General features: G+C 54.0%; 1 protein-coding gene across 1 annotated transcript; it reads right to left on the reverse strand.

Annotated features, from left to right (window-relative positions):
- Positions 1-53: 53 nt before the first annotated feature.
- Positions 54-7,835, reverse strand: NR1D1 (nuclear receptor subfamily 1 group D member 1). Its single transcript, XM_043584347.1, has 8 exons — positions 7,171-7,835; positions 4,104-4,436; positions 3,760-3,848; positions 3,511-3,655; positions 2,502-3,142; positions 2,005-2,190; positions 1,247-1,457; positions 54-549 (listed from the first exon to the last, which is right to left on the reverse strand). The coding sequence occupies exons 1-8, from the start codon at positions 7,199-7,201 to the stop codon at positions 350-352; spliced, it is 1,836 nt and encodes a 611-aa protein (XP_043440282.1). The 5' UTR covers positions 7,202-7,835; the 3' UTR covers positions 54-349.
- Between the last annotated feature and the right edge of the window lie 8,186 nt (positions 7,836-16,021).

Raw genomic sequence — 16,021 nt, forward strand, 5'->3', positions numbered from 1 at the left:
TGGCAATATTTCCACCCCCACCCCCAAAACGAGCACACACCACAGAAGCCAGCTCAGCTGTGAACTATTGGATTTGAGACAGGAATAGAACAAATCGGGGGGCTAGAGAATAAGCGGGGGGCGGGGGGGCAGAGAGTGATTTAAATAGGGGAGGACGGGAGGGTCAGTGATGGGGGAGGGAGGCAGTTATTTACAAGAAGGCTCGGGGGGCCAGAGGCTCATCTTGGAATATTTTATAACAATATAAATAAGATTCTGGTTTGCTTTTCCTTTTCGTCTCGTAAAGGAGAGAGAAGTGCAGAGTTCGATTCTGTACAAGGGGGCAGCGGCAGAAGGCCGGCCGGGCGGGTCACTGGGCGTCCACCCGGAAGGACAGCAGCTTCTCGGAATGCATGTTGTTCAGGGTCCGCAGGTCCGGCAGCTTGAGCAGCAGCTTGGTGAAGCGGGAAGTCTCCGAGGGCCGGTTCTTCAGCACCAGAGCCCGAAGAGCCCGCAGCAGCGTCTCCTGGAGCTGCTCCACCGAAGCGGAATTCTCCATGCCCGAGCGGTCTGTGGGGAAGACGACAGCAGTGAGGCAGGCTCCCCGAGCTCCTCTGAGGAGGAACCGGAGGAGGTCTGCGAGGAGGAGGAGGAGGAGGAGGAGGAGAAGAAGGAGGAGGACCCGGCCACCGGTGCAGCCTCTCCCTGAAGCCCCTCGGAGGGCCCACGGGGGAAGGAGGAGGAGAGGAGCGCAACTCCTTCTCCCAGGCCTCTGCCCCGAGAGCAGGAGGCAGCTGAGAGCTGGGAGCATGGGCTCAGCAGGGCTGGTCACCTCCCATCCCACAAGGCCACTCTCCTTCCCTGAACAGGCCAAACGTGTCCAGGCTCCCTTGCTTTTTGCTCTGTAGTTCCCTCTGCCTGGGATGCCCTTCCCCCTCTCTGCCTGGCAATACCTTACTTGTCCTTTGAGGCCCCACTCAAGTGTCACCTCCTTCCCCAGCTCCCCCAGGCAGAAATAGTTGTCTGTGCTTCCAAAGCCCTTGGTTCATGCTTCTACTGTGACACTTATCTCACTGTTTTATAATTAGTTGGGCATGAGTCTGTCTCCCCAGCTAGACTGTGTCTGAATCATGTCTGTATCCCCAGTGCCCGGTGCAGGGCCTGGCATAGAGTAGGTACTCCATAAAAGGTGTGTTGAATCGAACTGCGTCCGCCTCCTCCCCCCCACCCCCCTCCAGGGTCAGGCTCAGGAGAGAGCTTGACCTACCTGCAGAGACAAGCACCACCGCGGTGAAGAGGCCCAGCTCCTCCTCGGTAAGCGCCAGGGAGTTGAGCTTCTCACTAAAGTCAAACATGGCATTGAGCAGGTCCCCCATGCCCATGGCTCCAAGTTCCTGCAGGCTGTAAGTGGTGCGGCTCAGGAACATCACTGTCTGGTCCTTCACGTTGAACAGCGATGCAAAGCGCACCATCAGCACCTAAGGGAGAGGGGACAGGGACAGTCACCCTGGTGGGGTGGGAGGAGCATTTGCCAAATTGCCCCTAAAGTTTTCCAAAGGGTTTACTGGCACCGCCTTAGGTTTCTCGGGAAAGAGTGGGGGTGGGTTCTGAATGGGCAGTGGGGTGGGGGTGGGGGAGAGATGGAAGGATGGGGAACATCACCCTGGCTTTAGAATCCAGCAGGGCTGAATCTGAGTCTTAACTTTGTCACTACCCGTGACCTGGGACAAGGTCGCAAAAGTTCACCAAAATTAATTTGAGTCTAGAATGGGGGTAGCAATGTGCCCTAAGGTGTTATTTCCAGGTAATGGGATGTGTTGAGACCCCAGCTGAGATTACAGAAGTCCCAGCCAACCTGACGCAGGAAGGGAAGGGATTCTGCCCCTTCCTTCAGCAGTCAGAGGCTGCCAGGACAAAGATACTGGGGTTCCCAAGCCTTTCAGAGTCCCTCCCTATCCTAGATACCAAGTCTTTCTGCGGGATCCTTCCCAAGGTCAAGACCAGGGAGCACAAAGGGTCACTCACCTCAAAGGTTCCCGCCTTAAGCAAGGTGACCTGGTCGTGCTGAGAAAGATCACGAAAGCCGGGGATGTGCTTGGCAAACTCTACCACCTCCCGCACAGCAGGTGTGAAGCTCATGGAGAAATCCTCCCAGATCTCTTGCACGGTTCTCCCACTGCGTCCGTGGGGGTACATGTTCATGGGACATGCCTGGAGGAGGAAGGGATTTGGGGAGGGGAATATCAACCAGACTGGCTCAGGTGGGTTCCCCCAGCAGGGCTGGACCCCAGCTTCTGCCCAGGTTAGAGGCTGTGGCCCTAGAGGATCGGTCTTTTAGGTAAAGGAGCAATCAGGTGCCAGGTGGAGATCAGGGATTTGCAGGCACAGCCCTTACTGCAGGGCTGAGCATCCTCCCCCCTGGGAAGAGGATATCCCTGCATTAGCCTCCAGGCACACCCAGCTGCCCTATGCTAAATCCAGTCTCCCAGGCCCCCTGCCCACCTCACCCCCAGTGCCCTCACCAGCAGAACATTCTTGGAGTTGCCCTGCCGCGGACTGTTGGCAGGTGCTTCGCCTTCTGGGGCTGGGTACACATGGGTGGGGCACAGACGGTGCCCGTTGCTGTTGGACTGCTGGCAGCTGTGGTGGGCAGGGCCAGGGGGCCAGGCGGGAAGGTAAGAGGAGGAAGCCTGGCGTAAACCATTCAGGGCCTCATTATGACGTTGGGCAGCCATAACGTTGTCATTGGGGACAGGCGGGCAGCCCTGACTTTCCCAGCAATGAGGAGTGGTGGCTGGGGGGCTGCCCGATGCATGGTTGGCATTGAAGTTGCCAGGTGAGGTGCCCAGCTTGTCATGGGCATAGGTGAAGATTTCTCGGTGGGCCCGGGCCACCTGGGATATCACATCCTCCACTGTGGGCTCAGGACTTGGGGATCGGGGAGGTGTCAGCTGTTGGGGGAATTGGGAGAAGCCCACCAGGGGTGAGGGGGCCGGAGCGGGAGGTGGTGAGGGGCCCATGGGGCCTGGAGTCAGATGCTGGGTGGGTGAGGTCTCCAACGGGCACTGGCTGCTCAACTGGTTGTTGGCCAGGTTCATGGCGCTCTGCATCTCGGCAAGCATCCGCTGCTTCTCTCGTTTGGGGATGCGCCCAAAACGCACAGCTGTGACAGGATGAGAGCAGCGTCAGGAAGTTCTCCTACACACTCACACGCTTCTCTTCCTTCCTTCCTCTTGAAAGGGCAAGGCCCTGAACGCTTGGGGTTCGACATCAAAACTAAAACCAAGGCCACGCCCCTTGAGGGAGTTTTCCAAGTAGGGATTGCCCTATGAGGGGACCAGAGGAGCGAATAGTAAAGAAGTGTGTTTATCCAAAAAGATGAAAGATGGGCATCCCCTACAGAGAGGACACTCACAGTCTGACGTGTCTCTGTTGGGACTTTTTAAAGGGAGGGATTAACTCAAACTTTGGGTGGAAGGAAGTGGGGGGGAAGTTGTGGGGATGCTTTGTGGGGCAACAGTGCCGCCTTACCATCTCGAGACATGCCCACGGAGAGACACTTCTTGAAGCGACACTGCTGGCAGCGGTTGCGATTGATGCGGACGATGGAGCAGTTTTCATTTTTCAGACACCTTTTGTACTGGATGTTCTGCTGGATACTCCGACGGAAAAAGCCCTGGAAGGATGGGGGCAGCTAGTAAGCATCTCCATCCAGGCCAGGCCTATGTGTCCGGGGGAATGAGGTCATACCTCTCTGCCCTTACCCCCAACCTGCCTCACCTTGCAGCCCTCACAGGCATGCACGCCATAGTGGAAGCCCGAGGCAACGTCCCCACACACTTTACACAGTAGCACCATGCCATTCAGCTCTGTGGGAAGAGAGGGGCAGCAGGTGAGCAGGAGGGCTGTCTGGCCAGAGATGTGGAGGTTTTCTGGGCTGGAAATTCTAGGGGAAAAGCTGAGGAGCTCCTCCAGTATCCAGACTGGGCTGGACAGCGGTTGGTGCAACTCTAGGAGAAATCCCTGAGGCCAGGATAGGCCCTGGGAATAACCGTGTCATCTGAACACCAAGTCCCAACCTAGTCCTGGCCGACTTCCCCCAAATCAGCTGGAAATTTACGCACTGGTGATGTTGCTGGTGCTCTTGCTGGGGGACACTCGGCTGCTATCTTCCAGGGCCACTTGTAGACCCCCTGAGGGGCTCCCATTATAGAAGGAGGAGGAGGAGGAGGAGGAAGATGAAGAAGGGGAGCCATCATCACTCAAGTTGGGTGGAATGCTCCCAAAGGAGCGAGCTGGGTCCTGAGTGAGGGATCCAGTGGGTGATGGTGGGAAGTAGGCAGGGCAGCCTTGACTCAGGGACTGGAAGCTGCCATTTGAGCTGTCACTGTAGAGAGACTCAGGGCTGGTACGGCTTGGGGAAGAGCCGCTGGAGCCAATGTAGGTGATGACACCACCTGGCAGGAGAACACAAGGGAAGGGAGTGTCAGCACCATGTATCTTTGGTCCTAGGGCACCACTCCTGCTCATCCCCCATCTACCTCCCACTGTTGCATGCTCGGAAGTTAACTGTGGAACCCTTAATCTTGAAGTCCCAGGAAGAACCACAATAAGCAACTCCCCAATGCAAACCAGATATGACAGGGCCAACCGACACCCCAAGGCTCTTTGCAGGGTACATTCAACTTCTGCCTTGGGTGTGAGGTGCCTCCCTAAAGGCATGACCTCTGCAGGCATCTCATATATGTACCCCGCTACCCCGGAAGCCTTCCTTGGGAATACGGACTGAAGCTAGCTAATGACTTCATCGTTAGTGACAGATGTGAGGATGGGATGAGCAGCTGAGACCCATTCAGAATGCCCAGTTTCACCCTCCAAAAAAAAAGCTGCCAATTTTAACACCAAGACCACTCCAGGGATGAGACTATTTGGGGCAAACTAGCCAACAGTGAGGAGAGTAAGGGTCTTACAAGAGTAAGACAGTGACATTCCCCCAAAACTGGAAGATGTTTCTCCAAAGGTACTGAAACTACCCAGGCTGGTTCCCCTGGCCTCCAAAAGCAAGAGTCAGAGTGGACTCTCCCTCCTCGTCCAGGGAAGACTTAGCAATGCCCATTGCAGGTGGTGGACATGAAAAACAAATTGTCCAGCCTGGGGCTTAGGAATTCCCCTTTTAGATCTCTCAGCCAGGTGACAACGACCTTGGCTCTCAGCCATTCAAGGGACTTCGACCCTCTGGTTACATTGTCAACCAGGTGTTTGTGCTCCCGTGGCATTAGCAGGAGAAAAGGTGACCTGCCTGCCACACCTTTGCCAAGCACCTAGCTTGGCCTGCCACGGGTGGGGTGGGAAAAGGGAGGATCCTAGGACACGTGTGAGCCAACACAAGCCATGTCACTGTGTATCCAGAGGCACATGTCTTGCTCACCCACTGACACACACTGAGCTGGGCAGGGCAACCCTAAAATAGCTCAAGGTTGGTCAGGGTGAACCCAGCTCCCAATAAAATAGTTGCACAACAGGTCAGCTCCTACAGTTTCAGAGCTGGGTGGGGGGTGGGGGGAGGATGGGATGGGATATCATTTGGTGGTAAATGAACTTGACCTAGTTCACCCATCCCCTAAAAGGGAGTAAGACTTTCATCCAAAGATGATTCTAACCTGGAAGTGAGGGGGGTGCTCAAAAGAGTCTAGTTCTAGATCCAGATCTATCAGAACCAAATTGATCTGTGACCTAGAGGAAGTTACCTTCCCTCTCTCTCTGGGTCTCAGTTTTCTGTGACCAAAAAAAAAAAAAAAAAAAAGACTTTCAGTAATGATTCTGGGATGTAGCTGTTCTGGGGAAGTCCTTTCTGACAGACTGCTGCTGGTTTGGTGGGGGTGGGGAGTTAAGACAATGTTTGCAGGAGTAAGAGATGCTCCAGGAACAGAAAGAATTTGGAATGTGGCGAAACTGAGTCTAAAGGCAGTAAAATGAGGTAGGTGCAAACACAATAAAAAGAAAAGGAACGAGGAGACAAGAGTGGCTAAATGTGAGGTAACATTGAGGAGTGTAAACACGAGGCCAGAAGAGGTCAGGGATAGCTCCAGCTTACTCTGCTTCAGGGATGGGGAGAAGGTTCCCCACCCCCCTCCCGTCCCAGGCAGGCGGACAGGAAAAAGAGGCAGGCGGGGGCGGTGAGTCAGCCCAGCTTCACCCAGATCTCGGCGGGGCGGGGCGGGAGCCGGGCCCTCAGCCGGCCTCACGTCCTCACTCCACGTGTGCCTCCTGCACGTGGCTCCCCAACGAGGAACCCCGGAACCCGAGGCCCCGCCCCTCCCCGTCCCGTCAATCAGGAGCATCAGCCCCGCCCCCGTCCCGCCCCTCCTGGGCTCCCAAGTCCCGGGCTGGGCCCCAAACGCCAGCCGGGCCGGGGCAACTGAGGGGAGGAGAGAAGGGAACACGCGTTGCCGGGGCGACCGGGGGGGGGCGGAGCTCATTATGTAACGGGGCCGGGAGACAACGACCAATGGGGTGGCGGCCACGGCTTCTGCTGAATGAAAACAAACGCAGCACGTGGGCCCGGCTCCGCAGCCATGTGAGCCCTCCGGGCCTCCCGGGCGCTGTGGGTGTCCTCCCCGGGGCCGAGCACCACTCTGCTGGCTCCTCAAGTGCCGCTCCCTACTGTCACTGAGGATTCCCCAGTGAGATCCGACCCATTCCCCCAGCCCCTCCTGCCTGGAGCCCCTATCGCCCCACTGCTTTTCAGGTTCCCTTGAGCTTGCAGGAAATAGGGGAAGAGAAAGAGAGGAAGGAGAGGATCATCTTTCCGAGAGGGTCAGCCATGCTACAGCTGCAGGGCAGGGGGGAGGGGGGAAAAGGGGCGTTTGGGGCACTGCTCCAAAGCCCCCAGTCTCTCTAAACTGTGCATCTTATCACATATACCCGCTCTCCATCTCCTCCTACCCGGGATCCGAGTCCATCAGGCTAAAAGGAGCTTTGGGACTCTGAGAGGTGGTGGTGGGGCGCCTCTGGGCACATTCCCAGGACGAATAACTCGCTCTGGAAATCCCAGCCTATGGTACCCGTTATGCTAGCAAATCCCCAGACCGAGGGAGTCCCCAGCCCCTTAAAAAGTTCCTCTTGTTCTAAGGCATACATGGAAGCGAAGAGACAGTACCAAAGGATGATGATAGTAAAGAATCTCAGTACCTGTGTTATTGTTGGAGTCCAGGGTCGTCATGTCTTCACCGGCTGAGAGCGGTCATTCAAACTGGACCTTGACACAGACTGGAGGTTGCAATTGCTGCTGTCGCCCCCTGGACACTGACTGAGGGCGGAGAGTGGATCCCACGGATCACAAACAAGATCCGAGGCACCCTGCAGCAAGGTCTCGGGGTTGCCTGACTGCAGCCCTGCAAAAGGGTAGGACGCAGAGGCAACGGAGGTCTGCTTTGCATGGGAAGAGCAGAGTGTGGGGGAGGGGAAATCAGCCTGCTGTAGTTCTTCTAGCTGGAAGGTAGCAAGGAGGGTCGGGTCTCTGCAGTGCACGGGGTGCCACTGCCTGACGGCTCCACAGCGCTGCAGGGTAGTGAATCTGGAGCTCCCGGTGCAAAAGTCCCAGAGGGAGAGAGGTTGCAGTCAGGAAGTAAGTAGGTGATGGGGAGAAACGGGGCACCCAGGCGCAAAGAAGAGAGACGTGTGCCCTGGTACGTTCCCTCGGCAGCAATATTTCACTCTGCCAATCTCAGCCGCCTTTTGCCCCAGCCTTTTTCCCCGGGACAGAGGGCTCTGCGCAGGCGCCAGCAACCCAGGGTTCCCGGGCCGCACGCGGCACTGGAGCAGGTACCATGTGATCCCAGGGAGCGCCTCGTGCCCCAGTGACACACTTTTCCAGCAGCAGGCACGTTGAGCTCCGTGCGCCTGCGTAACGCCAAGCCTATCGGGATTTGTAGTCCACTGGCAAAGTGGGCGGACTGCGTATATTTCCCCCTTTCTGCTTTGCAAAAGCGATTGCTGGGACCCGGGGAGGAGCTAAGAGCCGGGTCGGGTCGGGTGTGCCCTGAAGACTCAGGGTGGCGTGTTTGGAAAGCCTGTATGGCAGAGGCATGTGAATTCCTGGGGAGGGACTGGCAAACTTGGCTGTTCCCCGGAGATCAAAGCTAACAGGCTCTTTCTGCAAACCTTGCAAACGTGAGGGCTTCACGTGATTGCCGGACTGACCTCGCCTTGAGGTTACTAGTGACACAAGGAGATATGACCAGTAGGGGAGGGAGATATCCCCAAAGTCAAGAGCTTAAGATGAATTTCTGCTGCAGGGCCAAGTCCAGGGACCAAAAGGAAATGTGACCCCTTTTTCCTTTTATTCTCCTTAGGGAGAGCATCCCTAAGGGAGGAGGAGTTGCCATGCGGGTGAGGTTGTCTCTGGGGACTCCCTGTCTGCTTGTATGACACCACCTCACTCATTCGAGGTGACTTGGGGGTGAGTCATTTCCTTTTGTCTGGGAAATAAAAAGGACCAGGGAAGGGAACTTTATGGTGAAAGTGCTTTTTAAGATCCTAAAGTAATGGGGCTGAGGTGAGGCAGGGGGCAGAATGACACCCCCACCACTCTGGGTGCTAGAGTGCAGCATGCAGATCCCACAGAAGGGAACTCAGGAGGGAACACGAAGATCATCTTCACCACCACCACCCCTTCCTCAGTATCCTTTCCTCAGTAAGAGGAAAATGAGCCTTAGAAGAAGTGGGTGGCCCAAGGTCAGGCGTTCATTCCTAGTTCCCTCTGCCCTCCCAAACATCAGGGAGATGAGCAGACACACAGGGAAACACTGAACAAGGGGTTAGAAATGGCCCCCTTCAAAGCAGCGATTGCCCCACTGGTGAAAACAGATGTCTCCCACTTGAGGACGTGGACTGTGGGGAGAGATGGGGGCCTCTTCTCCAAGCAACCAAGTGAGGCTGAGCCACCTGCTGCTTCCTGCTAATTTCCTCCTCAGTCCCAGTCCTTGGAGGGAGGGTTTTCCCTCACAGGAAGCCCTTCCCCACTTGTTCACAGACAGCGTCTGGAGCAGCACTGGTGGATGCCTGGAAACATGACAGTCAGCAAAGAGGTAGAGAAAAGGAGGAGTGTGGGTGCCAAGGAAGGAGGAAGCTGGGTGGTGAGGAGTTGAGTGAACTGAGAGGAACTGAGAGGGCTGTGAGGTTGACTGAGAGGTGACTGAGTAGCTGGCTTGATCACTGACCCTTTGACTCCCTTTAGGAGACCCTTTAGGGAGATGTGCTCCCTAAAATGGGCTCCTTAGAATGGTCTGGGCTTTTACTTTATTCCCCCCGCCCAAAAATGTGGGAGAGAGAAGACAGGGGGCGCTTCCCTGGCCTGCCCTGGCCTTCTGGCCCAGAGCTGGGAAGCTGTAACACAGCGTGGGAGAAACTGGGAGGGGCTAGGACAAACTGGGAAAGAGGCTTTTCAGGAAAGCTTGGTTCTGAACTCAGCCTTCTCCCCTCCCCCCCTCCCCTCCTGCTGGGCTCTGGAGGGAAAGCTGGGAGGTAAGCTGCTGTGTCTAGGACTGCATGCTCTTTGAGCCTGTCCTGACTTCCATCAGAAGCAGGGCCAGGGCTCAAGTATCTGTCAGGGCTGGATTCAAAATCAGGGCTCTGGGCATGACCTCTAGTGCCCCACCAGCCCCAGTACCAACACCAACACACTCCCAGTTGTCCTGGACCCTCCCTGAGGCCCACAGCTCTGTTCCTTGCTTGTGATCCCACCCACCTCCTGTTCTATTTGTTGGTCTTTTTCCCTATAGGGAAAGGGCCAGGGGTCAAGACTCTCTCCCTGAAGTTGCAGCCAGTGAGAGGGAAGAGGAAGCAGAGGCAAGGAGAGTTGAAATTCAGTCAGCCTAACTCTTGGCAAGGAGCTGGGTTGTTTTGCAGTCTAAGTGAGGTATGAAGGCGGAGGCTTGGGAGGGAGGGAGCAAGGGAGGGGGGTTACCTCTGCTCCCTCCTTCCTCTGCAGCACTTCTTATAGGGCCCCCTTTTTCTTCCCTGACAAAGAGGTAACTTTGGGATATTCCTTCTACAATTGGAGGGAAGGATACAGAAGAATCAAGAGGCAAGACTCGTCCTTGGTTCCAGAAGCTTCTAGCCTATCTCCCCCTGCCGCCGCCCCCCCCCCCCCCCCGCCACGTTCCTCTCTCTGCCAGTAGCTACTGGGAGAAAGACAGAGACCTATGGGACCCAGAGGCACCAAAGGGAGGGAGAAAAAGCTGAGTTGTCTGGCCTTTGGAGACACAGACTAGAATCTAGCTTTGGCCTCTCTTTGACCTCAACCTTGACCTTAAGACAACAGGTGCATTTCAACACAGCCTCCCTCCCCCCCCCCCACGCCAGCTGGACATTCCAGTTCACTTCTACACACACACACACACACACACACACTGTTCCGCCTATAGCCAAATTCAGCCCAAGAAGGAACTGGACTCTTAATAAACAGTGCTCAGACTAGAACTGTGTGGAATGGATGCATATCGAAGATCCAGCACAGCAAGCACAGCCCTGGCTCCATGTTGCACACACTTCCACTCAGATTCCTCAGGGTCTGGGATTCTGAGGACCGACCTCCCCATTTGGGGGCAGGATTAGATCCTCTGTGTGTGTGTGTGTGTGTGTGTGTGTGTGTATGTGTTCCCAAATATTCTTTAATTCTCCTGGATTTCTTTGGACTGGGGTTGGGGGGAGTGGACAGCACAGAGAAAGCAGAGGAAAGAAAAGGGATCAAGAGCTCTAAACTTTCGTCAGAGTATGCATGTGATCATATGAGTGAGAGACTGCACTGCCCGTGTGAGTGTGTAAGTGTGAATGGTGTGAGTGTGCATAGATGTGTGTGTGTTTGACCCAGAATCTGTGCTCCTTGCCAGTGTGTTGTTCTGGGTAACAGGGCAACGCCTGTACAAATCCTGGGTGGCCTAAATCTTGGGCTGACTGCTTGACTAACTGACTGACTGAGGGTGGGTCCTTGCTGGAAACCAGGTCAGACTTCCTTAGGTGCCTTCCCTTCCCCCTCCTTTCTCACCAAGCAAACCATTGCCCAGGGGAGTAACCTCCCTGCCTAGGTCATGCAAACCTGGGTCAGAAACCCTGGGGATTCCCCCAGAATCAGGGAAGCAGCCATGTGCCTGGGAGAGACTCATGCCTTGCCCTCCTAGAATCTTTTCCTATTCTCTAAAGGCCCAGCTGGCTTTTCTTCACCTACCCAAAGCATTGATGTCTTGGGGAGAATTTCAAGAACATGCCACAGGAGGGTCTAAGTCTGAGCTGATTTGTTCGTTGGGGGCACTGGAGAAAGAGAGGGTGAAGCATGGTCCAGGGCTGGGTTCCATGGATGTGTTTTATCTCAGATTCTATCCTTACACCACTCCTTTCTTCAAGGAGAGGAAATAATAAGCATGTATTAAGCACCAACTGTATGCCAGGCACTGTGCTAAGTGTTTTGTATATATGATCTCATTTAATATACATAATGACACAATGCTACAAGTCCCATTCTTATTTTATTTTTTTTTAATTTTTTTTTCAACGTTTATTTATTTTTGCGACAGAGAGAGACAGAGCGTGAATGGGGGAGGGGCCGAGAGAGAGGGAGACACAGAATCCGAAACAGGCTCCAGGCTCTGAGCCATCAGCCCAGAGCCTGACGCGGGGCTCGAACTCCCAGACCCCGAGATCGTGACCTGGCTGAAGTCGGACGCTTAACCGACTGCGCCACCCAGGCGCCCCAGTCCCATTCTTGTTTTAGAGACAGGAACCTGAAACTTTGAGACGTTTGTTAGCTTGCCTGGGAAGAGGCAGACACTAGCTGATTTGTCTGAAAGCTATATTTGGAGTGAAACACTGCAGATTGAGAGGATGTCACATCAGGGGTGTCTGGGTGGCTCAGTCGATTGAGCATCTGACTCTTGATTTCGGCTCAGGTCATGATCCCAGGGAGTGTGGGATCAAGCCCTGCGTCAGGCTCCACACTAAGCATGGAGCCTGCTTGGGATTCTGTCTCTCTCTCTCTCTCTTTCTCTCTCCCTCTCTCTCTCTTTCTCTCTCTCCCTCCCTCTACCCCTCTCCCAACCCTGAGTGTGTGCAGGCATGCATGCATTCTCTCTCTCTCTAAAATAAAAAAAATAAATAAAAATAAAAGACTATGTCACATCAAAAAATGGAGATTTTTGGAGAGGCTAAAACTCCCCCAACTCTCTCTTGAGACTACCACTGTCAATGTCACAATGAAGACAGGAGTGCTGGAAATCTGACCCCAGGTCTGAGGATACAACTGTTCCCACTAGCAAGACTGTCTTTCCTGGAGAGAATGATCACTTTGACTGAAAGATTGACACGTCTGAGCAGCAAGTACATCCCAGTGTTTCCTAAGCAATAATGCTACTTCGAAGTGTGGGGTGTCAACCAGAAGAGATACTTGAAGCTCCCCTGTCCTTGGCCCCATTAGTACCTCACCTTCCCAGAGCCACATTTCCTTTTCCCTTGTACTCTCCCCTCTCTCCCTCCACATTCTCCTTATGTGGTTATAAAGGTAGACAGGGGCCAGAATAGGGTGCAGCAAACAGATAGCAAACACATTTCCACATAGACTGCTACAGAGGTGAGTCACCGAAGCAGGCATCTGAGCCCTCTTCTCTACCTCTGACTTTGGGATCCACAGCTGGTGACAAGGGGGGGGGGGGGCAGGGAGACCAGGGCCCTTTAAAGCACCATGGTATTTCCTTCAGGGGATGTATTAAGAATAGTTTGGTTCATATAACTTCATACAGTGACAGATGGTAACTATGCTTATCGTGGTGAGCACTTTGTAATGTATATAAATGTTGAATCACTATGTTGTAAAAAATAATAAATAAAATAAAAAATTTTAATTAAAAAAATGAAAAAGAATGGATTAGTTCAATGAGAGTGGGGAAGGCCTCTAAAGAAATTGTGTACAAACTACTTAGGAATAACATCCCACTTCTCCATTTACCTGCTTGAGCAATGTGCACTTCTAAGTACAGTCCTTCGAGAGTCATCCACCATCCTAGGCCAATGCTTCTGCAGTAGATGCTTTGGGGAACCGGAAGGAGGATTCTCCTTCCAGAGCCCAGGATCCCACTCGCATCACAGGATCCAGGAGGTGCATGGGCTGTCCTTGGCAGTGGAAGACTAGGTCTCAGATCATCCTCTTTCTGGCATGGGGGTCTTCCTCCCGGGTTGGGGTGGTGGCAGCCAGCACATGCTATGCCAAGGCCATCTTGTTCAACCTTTGCTATGTTGCTGCTGGAGCCTACTGGTGGTTTTCTCTTCCAGGTCCAGGTCTGGCAACGACCTGTTGTCTGTCCTTGAGCCTGTGTAAGATGCAAATGCAGGGAAGTGTGTGTAGGGAGTGGGGGGGGGGGGGGGGGTACCTGTGTGCCTGCCTCTGTTTCCACCTATTACCACAAGCTCTAGCTCAAACTCTCTATCCAATGTCTCCCCATTTCTTGGGCCACGGAAGATCTCTGTGTAGCTGCCCAGGGAGGCCAGAGGCTCATGACAGTCCTTGTGAGCAGGATGGACCTCAGAGGAGCCATGGCCTGGGCAGACATTAGGGGCCATGTGTAGCTTCTAGGAGGCTTACATAAACACTGGCTGGGATGGGAAGGGAAGGGGGGGGTGTGTAATGGGCTGCCCAAGAAAAAAGCAACCCCCGCCCCTCTAGCTCATACTGCACGGAAAGAAGGAAAGCTCATTTTCCCTCCTCCCATCCCTCTCCCCTAGTCTGCAGCTGTGAGTTGGGCCGGAAAGACTGCAGTATCTTGGGGGAGGGGTGCAGGAGAAGGAGAGAGAGAGAGAGGATGAGACTTTGCAAATTTGGGATCCCCCCCTTCTTCTAAATGGGGGGGGTGAAGGGGGGAGAAGCAATTTGCCAAAGAGATTTTCAATGCCACAGGAAGGAGCTTTGGCTCATTAGAATGCGCAGTTTGCACCCTGAAAAAAAAAAATCTGTGCTGGTTGCAAAAATGCAGACGTGTGTAGGGGCCCAGCAGAGATTAAAAAAAAAAAAAAAAAGCACTAGCTCTGCAATGCAGGATCTGCGAAGTTTTGGTGCGATGAGGAAATGTGGGTCGTGCTCACTTCATTTGCTTGTTCCTGGTAACCTACTGTCCGCCTGACTCCAGCACGGTCTCACATCCCAGCAAGAGGCACTGCTGCTCAGAAACGGGGTCACGGGCAGGGGGCCGGAGCAGAGGGCTGAAGTGGGGGGTTTGGGGTTAGTCCTGAGAGAAGGACTCTATGGGGCTGGGAGGGCCAGGTGGATGGGAGGGGACACTTCCATGAGGCATGGAGGCTGAGCTTTTTCACACTAGTGTTTGTTCTCCAGCCGGACAGGGGTTAGTGTGAAATTCTTCCAGATCCCCCCAGCCCCCCACCCTGCCCTCAGTGCCTCCCTATCTCCCATTGGCAAAGAGACTTTCCTTCTCCTGTCCCGCAGACCACTGCTGCAGAAAGAACCCTGGCTTCATGTCCCTGACCCCACAAATCCCTGAACTCTCTTTGTTCTAATCCTGGAATAGGCACTTGCTGCATGTCTGTGTGGCAGCCTCCTTCCTAGAAAAAGGGGACCAGGCAGTCTGATTTGGGGAACCCAGGCTGCAGGGATACCAAGTCTTGGCCCTGGGCTGACATTAGCACATCAACTCCAAGGGTAGGGTGGCCACTCTGTGCTCTTGGCTTGGGGAGGCCCTTTGTCATCTGGGGCCTAAGGCCCTGGGCTGTATATACGCCAAGAGGCTGCCTGGGAGGAGAATATGCCTGGGGAAACCTTGTTTCTTTCCTGGGTATTTGCTCCCCCAGTGGCTCAGGAGAAACAAAAGGAGGCAAAAGCAGAATAAAAAGCTGGGAGATAAGGAGAAGGGAGCCTAGTGCCCTTTTGCTCCTTCCCCATCTTTTCTCCTGTTTTTCTGGCCCGTGGAGGACAGGGCCGAGGGTGTTTGTGCCGGCAAGGCTCACGCGGGCTGCAGGGTCACATGGCCTGGGCATGTGCAGCCTGCTCCATTTCTACCACAACAACTCGCTCATAAACAGCCCGGCTGCTGCGGCGGTGGTGGCGGAGACATGTGCAAGCGAGGGGGTGGGGCACGTGGCCCTGCCCAAGCCAAGGGAAGGCTCTCTCTGAGCCCTGCCTCTCCCCTCCCCATGCTGGTGCTGCCTCACCACAGGAAATTCCTAGTGCTCCTTTGCTGCTGCTGCAAAACATGTTTTTGGGAAGTGACTTTTAACAAGGATGGAGTCGATAGACCATTTTAAATGACATAGAAGAGATAATCAGTCTGACACAGACTTCTTCTCACCCTTGCCCTATCTTTCTTAGATCCCTATACATGTTGGGGTTGAGGGCTGAGCAGGAGTCACGTGTTTTCAATTCTCACCTGTTTCTTCCTCTTAAACTACATAATATTGGAAACCAACCAGGTCCCCATGGTGAGCACTGGGGCAAGGGGCTGTGCTTCCCTAACACAGTGGTTCTCAGGATCCACTGGTGGTCCAGGATTAGTAGTGGGGTCAGCATCACCTGAGAACCTGTTAGAAATACAAATTCTCAGGTCCCGCCCCAGGCCTACTGAATCAGAAATTCTGGGAGTAGAGCCCAGCAATCTGGGTTGTCACCAGCCCTGCAGGTGATTCAGATGCATGCTGAGGTCTGAGAAGGACTGCTCTGAGGTCTTTGTTCCCTAGCAAATCAGTCCTGCAGGATCTAGCCCAGGATCCACTTTCCCCTTTTGTGCTTCTTCATCTAAGTTTGGCCAGAGAGCACAACCAGATTCAGTTTGACAGTATAAAAAGCATTTATCAAGTGCCTACTGTGTGCGAGGATTCTGGAAATGAGAGCAGGTGAGTAGTAGGAAAAGGGAGGGGATGGTACTAGGGAAGAATAAAGAAAGTGAAGGCTAGGGAGGTAATTATTTATCCTTTCTCCATCTTATCTACTTTTCTCCCTGTTGTGAAGCTTTATTTAGAACAGTTGATTGTGGTTTAAATTGTTTGGAGG

The sequence above is a fragment of the Prionailurus bengalensis genome, chromosome E1, assembly GCF_016509475.1.
Source record: "Prionailurus bengalensis isolate Pbe53 chromosome E1, Fcat_Pben_1.1_paternal_pri, whole genome shotgun sequence".
Classification (NCBI taxonomy): domain Eukaryota; kingdom Metazoa; phylum Chordata; class Mammalia; order Carnivora; family Felidae; genus Prionailurus; species Prionailurus bengalensis.